The sequence below is a fragment of the Leptonychotes weddellii genome, chromosome 2, assembly GCF_054177405.1.
Source record: "Leptonychotes weddellii isolate Sample4059 chromosome 2, ASM5417740v2, whole genome shotgun sequence".
NCBI classification, from domain to species: domain Eukaryota; kingdom Metazoa; phylum Chordata; class Mammalia; order Carnivora; family Phocidae; genus Leptonychotes; species Leptonychotes weddellii.
Window position 1 is genome coordinate 164236869 of NC_138370.1, and position 18879 is coordinate 164255747.

The window sequence follows — 18879 nt, forward strand, 5'->3', positions numbered from 1 at the left end:
TGAAGTATCCAGTGGGATACTCATTTCTCTAGTATTTAAAACCAGGGAAATGTAAAAAATAAAGTAAAATACAGAAGTCTTTCTGTGTCCCTAGTCTAGAATGGCAGATTTTCCTTCTATGGGTTTTAATGGATCCATCAATAAAATAAATTGATGATGACAGAGTTCCAGAAAAAATGAAATTTCTAAATAATATAAATAGCTATATGACAACATATAGATTAACTCTGTCTTTCCCGTTTGCCAAATCTTCTTATCTCCAATAATCATTGCAACACAAATTGAGTGATTTGTTTCCTAAAAAGTCATGGCCATACAATATTTGTTTCCCAAATACTATGATGACTCGCTCAAAGAAAACCAAACTAAATCATCTTATAACCTGACACTTGTCTATAAATTAATGTATGTTTAAAAAGGAAAAATAAAATAAGATGAAAACAGAGAGAGTGGCAAACCATAAGAGACTATTAACTCTAGGAACCAAACTGAGTGTTGCTGAAGGGGAGGTGGGTGGGGAAATGGGGTAATTGGGTGATAGGCATTAAGGAGGGCACCTGATGTAATGAGCACTGGGTATAATGTGTAACTGATGAATCACTAAATTCTACCCCTGAAACTAATAATACACTATATTTTTTTTAAAGATTTTATTTATTTATTTGAGAGAGAGAGAATGAGAGACAGAGAGCATGAGAGGGAGGAGGGTCAGAGGGAGAAGCAGACTCCCTGCCGAGCAGGGAGCCCGATGTGGGACTCGATCCCGGGACTCCAGGACCATGACCTGAGCCGAAGGCAGTCGCTTAACCAACTGAGCCACCCAGGCGCCCAATACACTATATGTTAACTAAATTGAATTTAAATATTTTTTAAAAAGGATAAATATAAATATTTTCCCTAATCTGTTTTTTAATAGGAGGCAGTTTTCCTGCAAGAGGTGGGTAAGACTCATATAGGGTTAAGGGAATTTGGATGAAATGGAAGGACATGTATTTATTTATAGACAATAAACACTACAGTTTGCCTGGAACATAGAGTACATTTTGAGGGCGTACTGCAAAATAAAAGAAGAAAAAAGCAGGTGTGATTTGTCTTACAAGTATATCTAAAATAATACATGTTGGAATTTAAATGTTTTAAGTGTTAATGTTGCGCTCACTAAAGAAACTAAAAATATGTTAAAGTTTACTTTTGTGATATGAATAACAACTAGCAATCTATTGAAATTTTAAGTTCATATATTTGTACAGTTTCTTGCTTAAATCTTGGGATAATTATAACTAGGAATGTTTTGTCATAAAAACAAGAGACTTGGAAAATCTTTATACCTTTAAGGTGCATGCTTAGAGAATAAGCTCACAAGTCTTAGCAATAAAGCAAGGCTTAAATTAAATATTCTCCTAAATTATTCAATTAACTGGAAATACCTCACAGATACTTGTAAACAAAATAGTTTAAATAATATAACATGTCTTAATTTGAAATTTGATCAGGAGGCAAGAAGGCTTTACTGCATCAGTGTTTCAATAAATTAAACATATATAGAAAGTTTATAAGGAAAAATCATATAAACCTTGATTACCATTTTGGTGAGGCATCACTTGGTAATCATATGGTATTGATACTTTAATTCAGACTTGAGTGGGGAATTTAAAAACAGATGTAAATACTATGGAAAAGTTGCCAGTGACTATTATAAACACTATAATTTAGTTGGTATTTTAATATGATTCTTGTTATTCTCAGATCTCACCATCTAAAATGTCAGGAAAAAGAAAGCGATTTAAGTTGCAGCTAGAGAAAATTAGGTAACAAAATAAAATATACAGGGTTTTATTCCAGTTAAGAAATTAATAGCAATAAGGAAAAAGTTATGGGAATTCCTCCCTGGAGATGTTTAAGAGCAAGATAAATGTCCATCTGCCTAGAATAGTTTTAGTGTGGCTTGCCTGGAGGAAGAGGAATAAGATCTGCTAATTTGCAAAATTTTCACAGCATCAGTTTCATATCGTCAAGTTGCTGCCTTGAGCATATTTAGCCAATCCACAAGATTAGAGTAAGTGCTTCCAGTGAAAATCTTCTGATAACTGGAATTTGCTCTCAATAAAGCCTGAATGTGGTAAATCCAATAAACCTGTTACAGTGCACCAGACTGGGCATTTAGACAGCTCTATACAAAATATCGTCGTATTGTTGTAATGCAGTAAAATACATATTTCTTCTGTCTAGACTTCTTTTTTCTCTTTTATTCTGGGAATGAGTTGGAACAGTAGACATCCACTATGCAGGATTATGCAAGTTGTAAATGCATACAGTGGAATGATAAATAGGACAGAGTACTGTACCTCTCCAACCATGCTGAATATTAATAATGTTAATTTTTGAGTCATTTTGACTCAGTTGTTACTTGATGACTGATGGTTACCTTGAATAATAATACGGATTAAAATTTACCCTCAGTTCTAACATATTTTACCAGACATCTGCTTAACTTTTAATGGTTAAACTAATCTTCATACAAAGCCCCATGAAACTGCTATTTTTTTTGGGGGGGAACAATGTAATTTGAACTATATTTCAATTATAGAAACATGCATTTTAACTGTAACATTCTATAAAATTGTAGCTATGATCCTAATTAATTAAATAAACCTATAAATGTGCTGTGGTATTTCAATGTTGCTCTAAAGATCTTTGACATTGTTATGTGGAAGGCAGCAAGAATAGTGGAAATCGATTCTAACTTTGCATTGATTCTTTAATAGATTCTAACTTCCTCAATCCACCCTTGTCTGCTGCAACTCACCAACACATAACATGAATCAATATCCTTGAATCCTTGAAGATTCCTTTAGATTTTCTTTCAGGAACTCTTTCCTACGATTCCCTGATTACCTCAAGCCATATTTTTTATCTCTCTCCTCAGCACCTGTAGCATGTAATACCTTGCTTATAAATCAAGGTCTGGTGTATATTTAGTACTTTATGCTATATTTTCTTTTTCCACTTATTAGCCCTATGTCCAATTGACCCATACTAGACATGGATCTACCCTAACCATGCCCAATATTGCAAACTACTTCATGTTCTACTTTCCTAAATCTTTACCACATCTTTTTAAGGGCTAACTTCTAGTGGTTGATTAGTGAATACTTACAGAATGAAATAATACACTCCATTTTATAGCATTTTACTAAAAGGCCTTTCACATATCTTCTTTCCCTAATAACCACATCAAACTCAAGCAATTATATTCATTTTACAAAAGTGAAACTAAGACTCAATGGAGTTTACTGATTTGTCATACCTACAAATCCAGTAAGTAGCAAGATTCCAACTCTCCAGTCCTAAACCCATCTCTCTGTATACATATTAACTGCCCTTAAATTTGGAGGGAAAATGATGCATATAGGGGAAAAAAAGATTTTCAAGATCCTGCTAAATCAATATCGCATTCTTCATAGCACACTGCCTAGCATCTCACTTTTCTTTTTATCTTTAAACTTCTAAAATCACAGTCTTTAAGGGTAAATAAAGAGGACATAAGGAGGAATCCCAACATGATTAGTATCCCATTGCCAAATGTATCCTTAAATATGGAAGATGGGCTACTTATAGACTTGGATTCCCTGAATATCTTTACTAAGAAGATTAAAAGCCACCTGTTTTAAGGATTTAGAGATAATACTATTGTAAGATTGCAAGTGGCATTTCCAGAGGGTGGTCAACTATAGCCATGATTATCCTTTTAAGTGACATACAGGCAACTTGAGTAGGTGCTGTATTGGGATCTTCATATAGTTCTGACCAGACATAGGACACAAAGGTAGTTTTGAACACCTTACATCTCAGAATCTGCCTGAAGACCTCCTCAAACCCTAGCAAGAGCAGATAAAAGGAAAGCAAACAAAATCCTCTTAACATGCAAACATTCATGAAAACCTAGGGCCAGAATTTTAAGGGCTCCACACATTTATATCTAGAAGTCTATATTTTTCTGTCTTTACTTGTACATTCAGAAAGTACAAATTTAACGCAAAAATCATTTACACTGAGGAGAAGATGCAGAGGCCAAAACTTGCAGCTTTATAAACAGTCATCCTCTTTGACGACGGAAAACATCTGTCTCACTCTTCCTACTGGAAAAATAATGTTGTATCCCACCATGGAGAATGTCGAATATAAGTTAATTCTTGAAAAGTGCCTGCATTGTTTATCACTAGCTAAGAAATATTGAATTCCTGATAGTTAATCTCAGCACACAGAGGCTTTTTTCCCCCTACATTCCAAAGTAATGTAAAAGCTACAGACAACACTTTATGTCCTAGCATTTGCAGTCAATCAAAAACAATCATTTTCAAAGACTTGTGTAGTATTTTAGAATTTATAAGATACATATTGACAAAATTAGGATTTTTACTGAAATCTTAAATCTGATATGTATCTTCAAAGCAATAGGCACTTGCAAAAAAACACTTCTACACAAGACACTGGATTTATAAAAGGAAAATTCAGAAACATGGTTTCCTTTACTTCATGCTTTTTTTTCTTTTTAAAGAGGGCTATACACATATTCCTTCATAAAGATATGAGGGGAAAATATGTAAGAAAAATATTCACACAAAGGGAAAGACATAATTTTCTCATTCTCACTTTTGGCATGTAATGAAAACAGTGATCTAAAAGTGATAAAAACAAAAACAAAAACAAAAACACTATAGCTCCAGGCTCCAGGCATCTCTAACAAGAAAATATTATCTACTCTTTCTAGAAAAAAATAGTTTATATTCTTCATTTCCAATAAACATTGATAACAAGAGAAAAGGGAGTTATTGATGTAAGTTGACAGTAAAAATGAAGAAAATATGCTGTAAATACCTTTTAATCAAATCCTTTCTTGAGATTTCACAAGATTAATCACAAAGTTTGAAGAATGAATTTGATAACAACTTCAGACGCAAGACATCTTTTACATGAGAATTTCTCCAGATAGCTTGTGAAAACAATTTAAGACTTATTATTACAAGCTTTTCGAAGCAAGCATAAAGATAAATAGGGCTTTCACTTTTTTTTTCTGACACATTATTCAATATAAATTTAAAGCTGAAAATAGATAACTTTAAAACAACAGTATAAGTTGGAAAAATTACTTACAGATTTTTAATGTCAACTGCCCCACGGAAAGCCTTCCTTGGAATTGCCTGAATTTGATTTTCACTGAGATCACTGAAAATGACAAAAAAGGAAAAGGTCAAGTTATAAAATATCATTTAAAAATTATTTTAATCAATGTGCTTGACAAATAATAAAACACCTCTTAAAATAGCTGGAAAAATACTATCAGGATCATAATTAAATCCATATCATCAGATGCAATTTCTAATACAAATAATTTACATTCATAATACAGATTAAAGGTTGAACTAAGTGGTTTCTTGAAGTACTTTTCCAGATCTTTAATTTCATAATAAATTGTAAAATATGATTCTCTTAAATTTGAGTTAATTCAATTCTGTGTTATACACTATTCTTTTAACCCCCCCCCCAAAAAAAAAGCAAACAAAAAAATAGTAAATTGTTCATAACTCAATTTCAGGGGGTTCTTAAGTTTTAGTACTTGATATTTCTCCAACATCACTGGCATAACTTAAAAAGTATATAGGAAAGAAGTCCATTTTAACATCCTAGAGAAGAGCAGCCAAAAACTGATAAAACCTAGGCAGCATGATTAAGTTTTCGCAGCGCTTTAAGTAATGTTGAAAATGGAACATGGCAGTACCAGCCCAACAATAAAAGCAACAGTTCTTGCATGAAATATTAACAGCAGGTTGATTTAAAATCTTCTTTAAATAATTCCATTAAAACCATAAACACAGACTGTCTATATTTGCATTTTAATTTAATTGAGAAATACATTTTAATCAAGGGGGAAATAAAGCACTTTTTCAGTTGGAATGAGAAGTTTGTAAAAATCACTCATCTCATGAAATGGATCGTTATTTTTCCCTCAGAGTTCAGACAAATTCAATGAGCTTACATAGTATTAGCCTTAACAAGTAGGATATAAATATACGTGCAGGAAATGTAACTGAAAACAGAGAAATGCCCATCTAATTTTAAGTCACACTACCACACAGCAGAAAGTTGAAATATCAAATAAACAAATTATTACAGTCACAATGATGGTGCTAAAATTATCTTTAAAATTCTAAGATAGCTGATGCTCATTAAGAAAGATGAAACTACTAACCACGGGTGCTTAGCTGATGAAAACAGAGCCATTTTCCAATTATGTGGAAGTGTATGGGATGGATTCATCCCCACCCTCTCCCCTAACGCTTCTTAGGACCAGAGCTTGTCGTTCATATACTTGTGGCCACGCAATAGAGATAATTGGCAGATAGAGAGATTTAGTGTGTGGTCCTGACCTCGTTAGCACCAAGTTTTAAACAACTGATACTTGCATTCATACCTCAATATTCTCAATGTCCAAATAAAAAATGTTTGCTAAGCAATTTGTAAAGAAATAAATGTTCGTCTATTTAAGGGGTAAAGGTCTTTAGGAAAAAAAGAAAAAAGAAAAACACACATTTTATTTCAAACAGTAAATTTATAATATATGCTTATGTAGGAGTTAAGGCAGTCATCCATTTCCTAAGTTCTGTAGCTCTGTTACTGCTTTCAATAATTTCAGTATATCCCTAAGAGTAATAAAACTTCATTTCCTTAAAAATTGCTTATTTCTCCAGCTTGTCATTGATCTAGACTGACTTCCTTCCCTTAATTACATCAGGCTAAGAATGTTTAACAGTGTATATTTAACAGCCTTGATGCTGGAAAAAGTGTTGAAAGGAGGCTACCGAGCAAGGAGAAAGTAAAGAAAAACACTGGAAAAAAGAAAAATCAGAACGTAATAGAAATAAGGAGGGAAAAAAACATTGAACCAAAGCAAATTTGAATCTGCAATGCTCCATGGAAACCAACAGTGATGTTGTTACTGCTGTCTCTGTCAAGTCAATGTTTTCTCATCACTTATGTTTCTCTATTTCTCCTAAGACAAAGACTGCCTTGGAGGCTGTAGGTGGATAAAAATGGCAGAGCTGTTTCTTCAGATCTTGCCAGCTTTCTAGGCTCTGCAGTCTTCCCATCCAGCTGGCTGGGGCCATTTCATTTGCCACCTACAGTCCCAGCTCTGCTCAGTCTCTACGCACAGTTTTTCCTAGGGTCGTGTTCTCAATGGGGAGATGGTGGATGGGAGGAAAGTCAGAGGGCTGGTATTAGGTGGTTCATAGAGATATCACTGAAGAAAGTGAAATGCACAGTCAGAAGAGCATTCCTTCTAAAATGGATTTTAGTAGAAGCTTTTGAGTCCCATAGGCAGAATTCTAGGACGTGGAAGGGTTGTATACTGCTAACATTTACCAATCTTTTCTTTTTATGGAAGAATGAGAAACTGTCAACTGCCAATCTCAGTGCCTCTTTACTCCCCTAGGTCAATGGTTTATGTGTGGCTGCCCCCCAACTAGACTGCTTCCCAGACTAGTTTACAGGTTCTCTGTGTTTGTGTCCAGTCCACCAGGGCAGGCAACTTCAATTCTGGATCACAGGCCCCTTCAGTTAAGTGGACCATGTTCATCAATGACAGGAGAAAGAAACAACACATTTTCAGCACCTACAGTATGCAATAGTTAATTTTTTATAAATAATATATTATCAAATATGATCTGTATTTCCTTTAATCCCCATAACCATCTTGCCAAGTAGGTAACATTATCCTGGTTTTATAGGAAAGGAAATTAAGCTTCAGAAATGTAAGGTATTATTTCTAAACAATGAGACAAATGGTTTAAGTAAATATATAAGAAATACAGATAAATACTGAGTCAGGATTTGAGGAATTCTAAAGATGACACAAGGGGCTACTTAATCAATCTCAATATGTCCTTCTTGTGCCCCAGAACTTAAAAGGCTTTTCCTTAACTTATCATAGCCTCTGGTTTATGTCCTTTGCAAAATGACAGATTGGACTGTGTTAGAAATGACTCATATTTTCTATATATAATCAGGGGGAGGTTACTAGTTATTTCAATCCAACATATACTCATTTAAGATCTACTATATGCAAGGTATTGGCTGATGTTGCAGGATTGCTGAACTGGGGTAAGGCCTATTTCCTGGCTTCAGGAATTTTCAAATCCAGTAAAGAAGATAAGCAAGTAGCCAAACAGAAGGCCAACTGAGAGATTTAAACAAGTTATCATGAGTCTACAAAAGCAAGACAGCACACTAAGTTTAAAAAAGGTAATGTGAATGTGTCCAGATGTAAAGGTGAAGGAGTGGAGGACAGCATTTCTAGTGAAATAAATGTCACAAGTGAAATATGGAGGGGAAAAACCAGAACTTTACATGAGAGTAGCCTTTGGTCTGATTTGCTTAGAATGTGCAACATCTACAGTAGAGTAATAGGAGGGGAGGTCAGAAGGTTAAGTCAAAGGTGTGATGAGTAGATTTTTTGGTACCAATTGAGAAGTGCATTCTTATTTCAGCACACAATAGTGGGGAGGGAAGGGTGGTAGATAGGAGCAGGACAGAGGCTGGACCTCAGATAAACTAAACTGGCAATGGGATTTAGGATGAATACGTGGAGTCAAAGACTTGAGTCTGGAAGACCAGATACAAGACTTCTATGATAGTCGGGGAAAGGGTAGTGAGAACATCAAGCGATAAAACAACCAAAAATATATCACTTGCTTACCATGGGCCAGTTAATAACTGCAGCATCTCCTACTCTATAGAAAAGGCGGAGAATATTGAGTGGTATCAGGGATGCATGAAAAAACAAAACTCAGGAGTAGATTGTAGGTGGATATGGACTCAGCAAGGGAGAGAAAGGAGACAGAAGTTACTTTGAACTTAGATTAAAGGTAGTGTTAATAAAATTGGGAAATCAGAAGAGCCATTTGCAGTGTTCATTATGAGTTTGGTTTGGGAAGTTTTTCAATACAGTTAGAAAGATGTGATATATCACGTAGTTTGGTGACAACAAAGATAGTATATGCTAAGTAAAACATGTGTGGTAGCTGAGAAAGGTGATCTAGAAGATCAAAGAAGTAAGTCACTGGAGGTTAGATGGATTCAGGCCACTTTCAAAATAGAATGGGATTTTTTTTGAACCTTGATGAAAATGACAGAGCTCAGTAATTCTCAGCCTTCAGTCCTGGAGAAGGGGATGGTAGAAAGTGGTTGGCTGGAATCCAAGGAGAGAGCCAGAATGTCAAAGGATTTAAGAGCATAGAGTGCAGACCTAGACTATCTGCCATTTATTAACCACATGCCCTTGGAAGAACTGCTTACCCTTCTGTGCCTCAGTTTCTTCATCTGCAAATGGAATAATGATAATGTTACTGCATAGGACTGTATGGTGAATTCAATGAGTCCATACTTTTTTTATTTTTTAATTTTTCTAAAGACTTCATTTATTTATCAGAGAGGGGGGGTTCATGAGTGGGGGAGGAAGCAGATGAAGAAGCAGGCTCCATGCTGAGCAGGGAGCCCAATGCAGGGCTTGATTCCAGGACCCTGGAATCATGACCTGACCCACAGGCAGACCCTTAACTGACAGAGCCACCAGGAGCCCCAAGTTTATACTTTTAAAATGCTCATAAAAAATGCTCAGAAAGTACCTGCACATAGTAAGCACCACAGAGGTGTTGGTTATATACATGATACAACTGTTTTACTCAGAGACTGTTATGTGCCCCTGAGTGTACTACTTTGTTCCTTGAAGACCACTGCAGGCGATGTGAGACATTACTGATGAGAGTGTGCTGTTCTGTGAACTGTGTGGAATGAGAAAAAATGAGTCAGAACTACTGAGTTAGCAGGATGGAGCTGCCAAGGGAAGAGTCTGTAATTATATCACTAGGCAGTAGAGTGTAAAAATGTGTTTCAGAGTAGGAAAATGGCTTGACTGGAGTTGATTTTTAGGAAGATTAATCTGGAAATTGAATTTTGGAGCAGGCAGGGACAATGGGCAGAGAACTGGTATTGGGCAGTGTTGGTGGAGAGAGACTGTGGGTCTCTAGTTAACTAGAAAATTCTTTCTGGTGAATATTAAGTAATAAACTTGAGTTTGGCTCAGGTCCAAATATAAGGTCCTCAATGCAAGTTAAGGTTATTTTCATCTCAAGGAGAGATGATTTTCTGATTAAGGAAATAACAAAATACAAAAGTGCAAAGTGGGGAAGACAAGTGTAGAAACTGGAGAAATGGGGTTGAAGACAAGGATACTAGTTTAGTTTTGTGATATTTTGAACTCATGTAAATGGAAATATATTCCATGCTCATAAATTGCAAGAATTAATATTGTTAAAATGTCTTTTTTTAAAAATATTGTTAAGATGTCCTTATTACCCAAAGGAATCTACAGATTCAATGCAATCCGTACCAAAATTCTAACGCCATTTTTCATAGAAATAAGACAAACCATCCTAAAATTTGTATAGAAGCCCAAAAGACCCTGAATAGCTAAAGCAATCTTGAAAAGAAAGACAAAACTGGAGGTATCACACTCCCTGAATTCAAACGATATTACAAAGCTATAGTAATCAAAACAATATGGCAGTGGCATAAAAACAGACACATATACTCATGTAACAGAAGAACCCAGAAATAAACTTATACACATATATCCAATTAATCTATAACAAGGGAGCCAAGCATATACAATAGGGAAGGATGGTCTCGTCAATAAACGGTATTGTAAACTGGAAAGCCACATACAAAAGAATGAAGCCAAACCCCTATATTAGACCATACACAAAAATCAATTCAAAATGGATTAAAGATGAACATAAGACCTAAAGCCATAAATCCCCAAGTAGAAAATGTAGGAGGTAAGCTCTTGACATCAGTCCTAGTAATGATATTTTTTTCAATTTGACACCAAAAGCAAAGGCAAACAAAGGCAAAAATGAATAAGTGGGACTATATCAAACTAAAGAGCTTCTGCACAGCAAAGGAAACCATCAAAAAATGAAAGGCAACCTAAGAATGGAAGGAAATATTTGTAAATCATAACCCCTGATAAGGGGTTTATATCCAAAATATATGAATGACACATACAACTCAATGGCAAAAAAAACCCACAAAAAACCCAATCTCATTAAAAGGTATCTTAGTGATGAGACATTTCACGTTGATTATTTTGTGAATATTAAACTACCCTTGCATCCCAGGAATAAATCCCACTTGATCATGGTGTATGATATTTTTAAGCATTTTGTTGGATTCGGTTTGCTAACATTCTGATGAGAATTTTTGCATCTATATTGAATAGACTTTTTTTTTCTAAAGAAGACATACAAATGGCCAACAAGTACATGAAAAAATCCTCAACATGACTGTACACATCAAATGAAATATGTAACCCACAAGGAGAAATCCCCTCACACCTGTTGGAATGGCTGCCATCAAAAAGATAAGAGAGAAAGTTTTGGTGAGGATGTACAGAAAAGGGAATCCTTGTGCACCTTTGGTGGCAATATAAATTGGTGCAGCTACTGTGGAAAACAGTGTGGAGGACCCTCCCCAAATTAAAAATACAATCACTCTATGATCCAGCAATTCCACTTGTGGGTATTTATCTAAAGGAAAGGAAATCACTATCTCAAAGCAGCATCTGCACTCTCAAGATTATCGCAGGATTATTTACAATAGCCAAGACATGAAAACAATCTAAATTCCTTTGATGATTAAATGGATAAAGAAAATGTGGAGAGAGAAATGAACATAACTGAAAAGATACAGTGGAATATTATTCAGCCATAAAAAGGAAGGGCATTTGGCCATTTTTGACAACATGGGTGGACTCTGAGGGCATTATGCTAAGTGAAATAAGTCAGAGAAAGATAAATATTGCATTACTGTATGATATCACTTATATGTGGAATCTAAAAAAACCCCAGAACTCATACATACAGAGAATAGACTGGTGGTAGACAGAGAAGAGGTGGGGATGGGGGAAATGGGTGAATATGGTCAAAAGGTACAAACTTCCAGGTTTTGATTAATAAATTCTGGGTATATAATGACTATAGTTAATAACACCGTATAGTATGTTTGAAAGTTGCTAAGAGAGTAGATCTTGAAATTTCTCCTTCCAAGAAAAGTTTTTTAACTGTGTCAGGTGATGGGTATTAACTAAACTTATTGTGGTAGTCATCTTTCAATAAATACATATTTCAAATCATTCTCTTGTACATCTTAAATTAATACAATGCTGTATGTCAGTTATATTTCAGTAAAACTGGGGAAAATATCACCCTCCAAAAAGGTTATTGCAAGTGCTATGTTCAATATTAAAAATATTGAACATCTTGAATTTGAAAGCCTGGTTTATTCAACTTTCCAAGATCACAAGGAAGTGAAAAGAGCTGGAAAGGCTGTCTGATCCTGAAGTTAATCTTGATAAGAAAGATATGAATGAGGGTGAACATAAGTCGTTCCAATGGAAAAGGTTCTACATTCTTGGTATTTGCACAATTGGAAAGACTCAGGACCCCCAGAGCCAGGCCAGAGTAGTGGCCCTCATGGTCATCAGCCAGGAAACCCTGGAGTTTTCCATTTTAGATCCTCCCCCTTCTACTATATCCAACCCATTCCCCAAACTACTTTAATAGTGTCTCCAATCAAGTCCCATCCTATCATTCTCCACTGCCATAGCCACTGCTAGGACATTCATCACCGTTTTGGACATGAATGAGATTCAAACTCAACTCTGACTTAATTTATGATCCTTTCCAATGCATCCTCCACATTAGCACCAGTTTTATTTCCAAAATTGAAATCATATCAAACCACCTCCTCCCTGAGTCTTCCTCATCTCAGTTAAGGAGACACCATCTTTACAGTTTTCAGTCCAAAAACTTTGCAGTCTTCATTGTCATTCCATATTCTTCCACACCCGACATCCAACCCATCAACAAATCCTCTTAACTCTCTCTTCAAAATAGATCCACAATCTGACCTACCTGTACCTCTGCTTCCCCGACAAAGCCAGCACCCTTCTTGTCTGGGTGATCTTAAAAGCCTTCCAGCTATCGCTCTACTTCACTCCTTGTCTTCCAATAACCATATCTTGCCACATCACTGATCAAAACTTCTCTGATGTCCCATCTCACCACAAGAGAAAGCACAGAGCATCACAAAGATTGACCAGGCTCCAAACACACTGGTTGACATGGTCATCTTTGACCTCATCTCTTTCTACTCTTTCCTATCCACCCTTCTCCAACCACACTGGCCTTCTGAGTTTCTTGAACTCAACATTTTCTCACTCAGGGGCTCCCCCTAACAGTCTTTCTGCCTCTGTTTCCACTTCAGACCTTCACATTCATGAGTTCCATGTTCTCAATTCATCTTTTCTAAAATCATTTTTCCAAATCTCTCAGCTTTTGCATAATCTTTTTTTTTGTCTTAAGCACCTAGTTCCTATCACCAAAAAATGGAAAGTTAAGAATTGTTCAAGACCCAGAGCAAATGGCACCTCCTTCAACATAGATTTTCTCCAATTTCCCAGCTAAACCTAGTGCCAAGATCTCTGAAACCTATTAGCCATGTGATGCTGTGCAAGGCACTTAGTTTCTTTATCCATTTGCTCATCTGTAAAATGAGCTAGTATAAATATCTCTTAGAGCCAATCTGCCTGGTCCAAATGACAATATTGTTATTAATACAAATTACCATTTAAATAATTAAATGTCATTTAATTATTGCATAACTACCAAATATAATTATTTATTATTTGTGAGTCAGTCATTCCCTCTTCTGCACTCTTTAGGCGACTTGCTCACACCTTTATTATAACATTTCAAAAATTTCAGTTGAAATTTTTTTCTTAGATAGCTGTCTTCTGCTAGACAATATGATAAATGAAGGTAGGGATTTTAGTTCATTTTATTTCTACAGAATTCCTGGCATATGACAGGAATTCAATAAGCAAAGGTTTGTGTAAAGGAGGTAGGGACTGAAAAAGAAGTTCTGAAGAAAAAACTTACTGGATGGATATGAATAAGAGACAGAGCTCATTATGTATAAGCCTGTGGTGGCAGCCCTGATGAGTAGCAACATCGAATACTGTAGACTCAGTGAGGGGAAATCAGGAAATAAAACTGGACTTCTGAGAGGACTTTTATATATACTGGTATCATGGCAATGCAAGAGGCTGAATTCACCACAATGTTCCACAAAACAATGAATGTATGAGACTAGAGCCAATAAAGAGGTCAGAGAAAGAAATACAGATTAATCAGTCCTTGTGCCACGGTGAGAAATGAACCTGCGGTGCATATCTAAATCTCCTCTCTGATGGTATGCATTGACAAATTTCGGATTTGCAGGTTATCGTCCCCAAGAAGCAATGCTAAGCGTACTCAAGATTTCACTATTTGCAAGTGGGAAAGTCAGCCGAGTTCTCCCACCCTCCCTTCTGTTCTCTCATTCATGCCTTCAAAAGTATTTATTGACAGCATAAAATCTGATATAATCACTGCTTTGTGACAGTTCTCTGTTTTTCTTTTATGGTATTTTTATTTATTTTTTTTTGCATTTTTATTATTATTGTGTTATGTTAATCACCATACATTACATCATTAGTTTTTGATGTAGTGTTCCACGATTCATTGTTTGCGTATAACACCCAGTCCTCCATGCAGTAGTGCCCTCCTTAATACCCATCACCAGGCTAACCCATCTCCCCACCCCCCTCCCCTCTAGAACCCTCAGTTTGTTTTTCAGAGTCCATAGTCTCCCATGGTTCATCTCCCCCTCCGATTTCCCTCTCTTCATACTTCCCCTCCTGTTATCTTCTTCTTTTTTTATGGTATTTTTAGAAAGATTTATTTATTTGAGAGAGAGCATACAAGCACGCGAGCATGGGCGGGAGGGGCAGAGGAAGAGGGAGAGAGAATCTCAAGCCAGCTCTGCGCTGAGCACAGAGCTGGATGTGGGGCTCAGTCTCACGACCCTGAGATTATGACCTGAATGGAAACCAAGAGTCAGACACTTAACCAACTGTGCCACCTGGGGGCCCCTATCTTGTTTTTAACCACCAACTTGACTGCTGCTTCTTAATAAGCAGGGCTGTCTCTTCTACATATGTCCTTTCTCTTCCAGGTCTTTATATGATCCTATATAGAATAGATTCATTTATCATTGTTTGTCAAGATGCATGAATGGTCTTTTTTAGTTGTTCCTCCACTAAATGTTTTGTTACTGAGAACCTGCAATAACTTCTAGTACTCAGTAACCAAAGCTTTATTGAACATAATGGTAATAATAGATATCTATTTTTCTTCTGTTCTCTAATATACTTTGATAACAGTGCTTTCTTGCTCTTGATAAAAAGTGTCAATAGAAGGTTTTTTACACAACTTACTGACAATTGAAAATCTCCATAGAAATTTAAGTGTGAAGAGTTTGCACTTTAGAATTGATGAAATAGGTTAATACTCAAAGCTAACATTTATTGGGCAGTTACTAACTGCCAGACAACACACTTTGGTTTATTTAATTTTTCTATAATCACATCAGGATATACTCTTTTATTTTCATTTAGAGTCAGAGAACTAGGGTTTCCAGGGGTTAGGCAACTCCTCATGGGGCCATCACCCTGGTGCTGTGGCTCCAATGTGGTTTGAGGATCACCCATAAGAACCCTCTGAAGAGGCTGTTAAAAACTAGACCTCTGAGCTCCACTCCAGAAATACTAGACAGACTCTTTAGGGGTGATATCCATTAACCTGTGTTACAAGTCTCCTAGGTATCTGTTATGCCCATTGTCTTTGAACCCCATGTTAGCAGCCCACTGGACCATCTCTGATAAATAATATCTTCCAGCTTTTGTTTGTTTTTTAAACATGGTGTTCATTTATGTGCATCTAGTGGGAATGCTAAGAGAAAATTAAAAAATGAGAAGCACCATTAAAACCTAGAATATATATAGTTCTTTGGACAAAGAAGAAAGTTGGATAACAGAGGCCATTTTTTCAATCGTTGTAAAATATATGTAATAAAAATCTCACAACCAGGATACTAATCATTTTTTTATTTTTAAAGATTTTATTTATTTATTTGAGAGAGAGAGAATGAGAGACAGAGAGCACGAGAGGGAAGAGGGTCAGAGGGAGAAGCAGACCCCCAGCTGAGCAGGCCCGATGTGGGACTCGATCCCGGGACTCCAGGATCATCACCTGAGCCGAAGGCAGTTGCTTAACCAACTGAGCCACCCAGGCGCCCCAACCAGGATACTAATCTTGAAAAAATAAAGAATTCACAATGTAAGTAGTTTTTACCCTTTCTATTTCTTCTCTTCAAAATAGTATCCATAATACTGTTTCATATTAACATTGATCATTCCAAGTGGTATTTAAGCCACCATTTGTGTTACATATAAATACTCCTATTAAATACATTCAAGGAGGACATACCTCATATGGACATACCAACAACAACAAAAACCTCCCTTTGTACCTTTTATGAGAAGGACCATTGAGCTAGTAACCCGTGTTTTAAGAAAACCTATGTTTTTTGTCACATCTGAGCACACAGGTAAAACCACAATGGCCTGAAAACACTTCCAGATGCCTAACGTGGCGTCCCTGAGGGTGGCTTACTGGGACTGACCTGGAATCAGGTTTGGATAAAAATCCTTAGCCCCATTTCCTAAAACCATGGGACCTGACCATGTGATCTCGGTCAAGTTACTGAGATCTTTTAAATCATGTTTTATTTTTCCTAACTCTAGAAAACCACCAAGCATTACTGTGTTGGGGTTATTGTGAGGATTGAACAATCTGATGTAGTCTCTGTGAAGGTATGAGGTGCTTTGCCCACAAAGGTGCTCACGTGTTACTTTCCCGCAGTTCCATTAGCTCAATTCAGTTCACTTCAGAAATTATTTGTTAAAAGAAAAGTGTGCTGAGCACACTGCTAGTCCTCAAAATAAAAAAAAAATAAGACACATCTGCTCTCAAGAAGCAGGCAGGTAAGGTAATCATCACACTGCTGAACTGACAAAAATATCAGTAGAAAAATATACGAAGTCCCGAAAGAGCAAAGAAGGAAATACTCCATTTTGTCATTGCTTGAACTTCTGGGATGGTAAATTACAGTAAAAAGCAAATAAATGACAACAATGGAAGACTTTTGTTAGGGTGTTTCTTATGTTTAGGTATGGATTCATGGAATATATATGCAGACACAATCTAATATACATGCATTTTTTCCTATCAAGCTTTTGTACACGTATTTCCCTCTGCCTAGAATATTTACATGTTGTCTCACTTTGTTAATCTACTCATCCCTCTGGGGCAGAATTTAAATATTCTCTCTTCTAAAAATTTTCTCTGAAATATCCTAATACTGGAGTAGATTGTCTTTCTTTGTGCTTGTGTAACATGTTATACTTAACTGATACTCTGGATTATAATTGCTACACCTTACTTGTTGACACATCCCAGGAGAGCTGAAAGTTCTCGGAGAACAGATACTGAATAATTCATTGTTGTATCCCCAATGCCTAATATAGTGCCAGCCTGTGGTCAATAAAGCATAAATAAAAACATACAAAACAAAGTAAAACTAGTATTTTACTTGTTGACATTTAGGTTCTCTGCAGGTACTTGATGTCTTCCTTAGGATATAGTTTATGAAAATACCATTTTCTACTGTGGTAAATTAAGACCATGATGTACTATTTATTCTTTGGCTCCCAAAGATATGGTAAAATATTGTATGGTAAAATATATTGTTTTGGTGATCCAAGTATCTTTACTGAGATCAAGAAGATAAAGGTAATAGCAAAGTTAGAATGATTGTGTTAGTATAAGTAGCACATATTTTAAATGGAAACCAGTCATTGAAAGCATTTATTCAGTCTTAACTATAGTCTTAGTCTCAGCTGATGAGCTTTAAAACCCTTTAATTCTCTCAGTATTGGGTGCAGGAGTATGTGTGAGTTTCATACTTTAGTCAAATAACAGGGGTGCCAACTAAGACATAATCATTTCCTGAACATAACCCCATGCCTTTCCTTCAGGAATTGTACTCTTCATTTGCTGAGATGCATCAAAAATGTTCTCCTATTTTCTCATCAGAATAACTACAAATATAGTAAGAAAGACCAGGCATGCATATGTGAATAATAATGATATGCATGTGAAAATTAAATAAATGAGGTATAACAAGAGTGAGGTGGTACATAAATCAGGAAATGCTTTTCAAAGAGGAGGGTGTTGAGCTGGGTCTTAGGAAACATGATAGAGGTGGTTTGGCAAGAAGAAAAGGTAAGTTATTTCTAAAGAAGAGACCAGCGTGGGAAGACAATATGCACTGGTATCCTGAGGGTGACATCAATGGGAGTGAATGGTAGGCAGGAAGAATTTTGCTGCATTTAACAAATAATTAGAAGGAAAGAAAGAGATTGTGCTGGGATTCCAGAACATCAAATAAGATGACTATGAAGCTTTCAGCTAATCTTATTAGCAGTAAGAAACAAGATGAGCAAGTAGTGAAACAAGATGAAATAAAGGCTTCAGAAATCTGTGCAAGAACTAGAGCAAAATATCTAACTACTTCAGAACAGCAAGTTTTGGGGCACCTGGGTGGCTCAGTCAGTTGAGCGTCTGGATTCTTGATTTCAGCTCAGGTCATGATCTCATGGGTTGTGAGATTAAGCCCTGTGTTGAGCCCCAAATTGAGCCCTGTGTTAAGTCCTAAGCTCAGCAAGGAGTTGGCTTGAGATTCTCTCCCTCTGCCCCTCCCCCCAGTCTCTCTCATAAATACAAAAATCTTAAAAAAAAAATAAAAGAACAACAAATT

The 18879-nt window shown here is 36.1% G+C and overlaps 1 protein-coding gene across 3 annotated transcripts in view; it reads right to left on the reverse strand.

Annotated features, from left to right (window-relative positions):
• The window catches only part of SLIT2 (slit guidance ligand 2), a 353995-nt gene that overhangs the window by 137723 nt on the left and 197393 nt on the right, over positions 1-18879 (reverse strand). For all 3 annotated transcript variants that reach the window (XM_081812557.1, XM_081812556.1, XM_081812558.1), the window contains exon 5: positions 5155-5226. In XM_081812557.1, coding sequence (XP_081668683.1) covers positions 5155-5226 — 72 coding nt within the window. The remainder of the gene's footprint in view (positions 1-5154; positions 5227-18879) is intronic.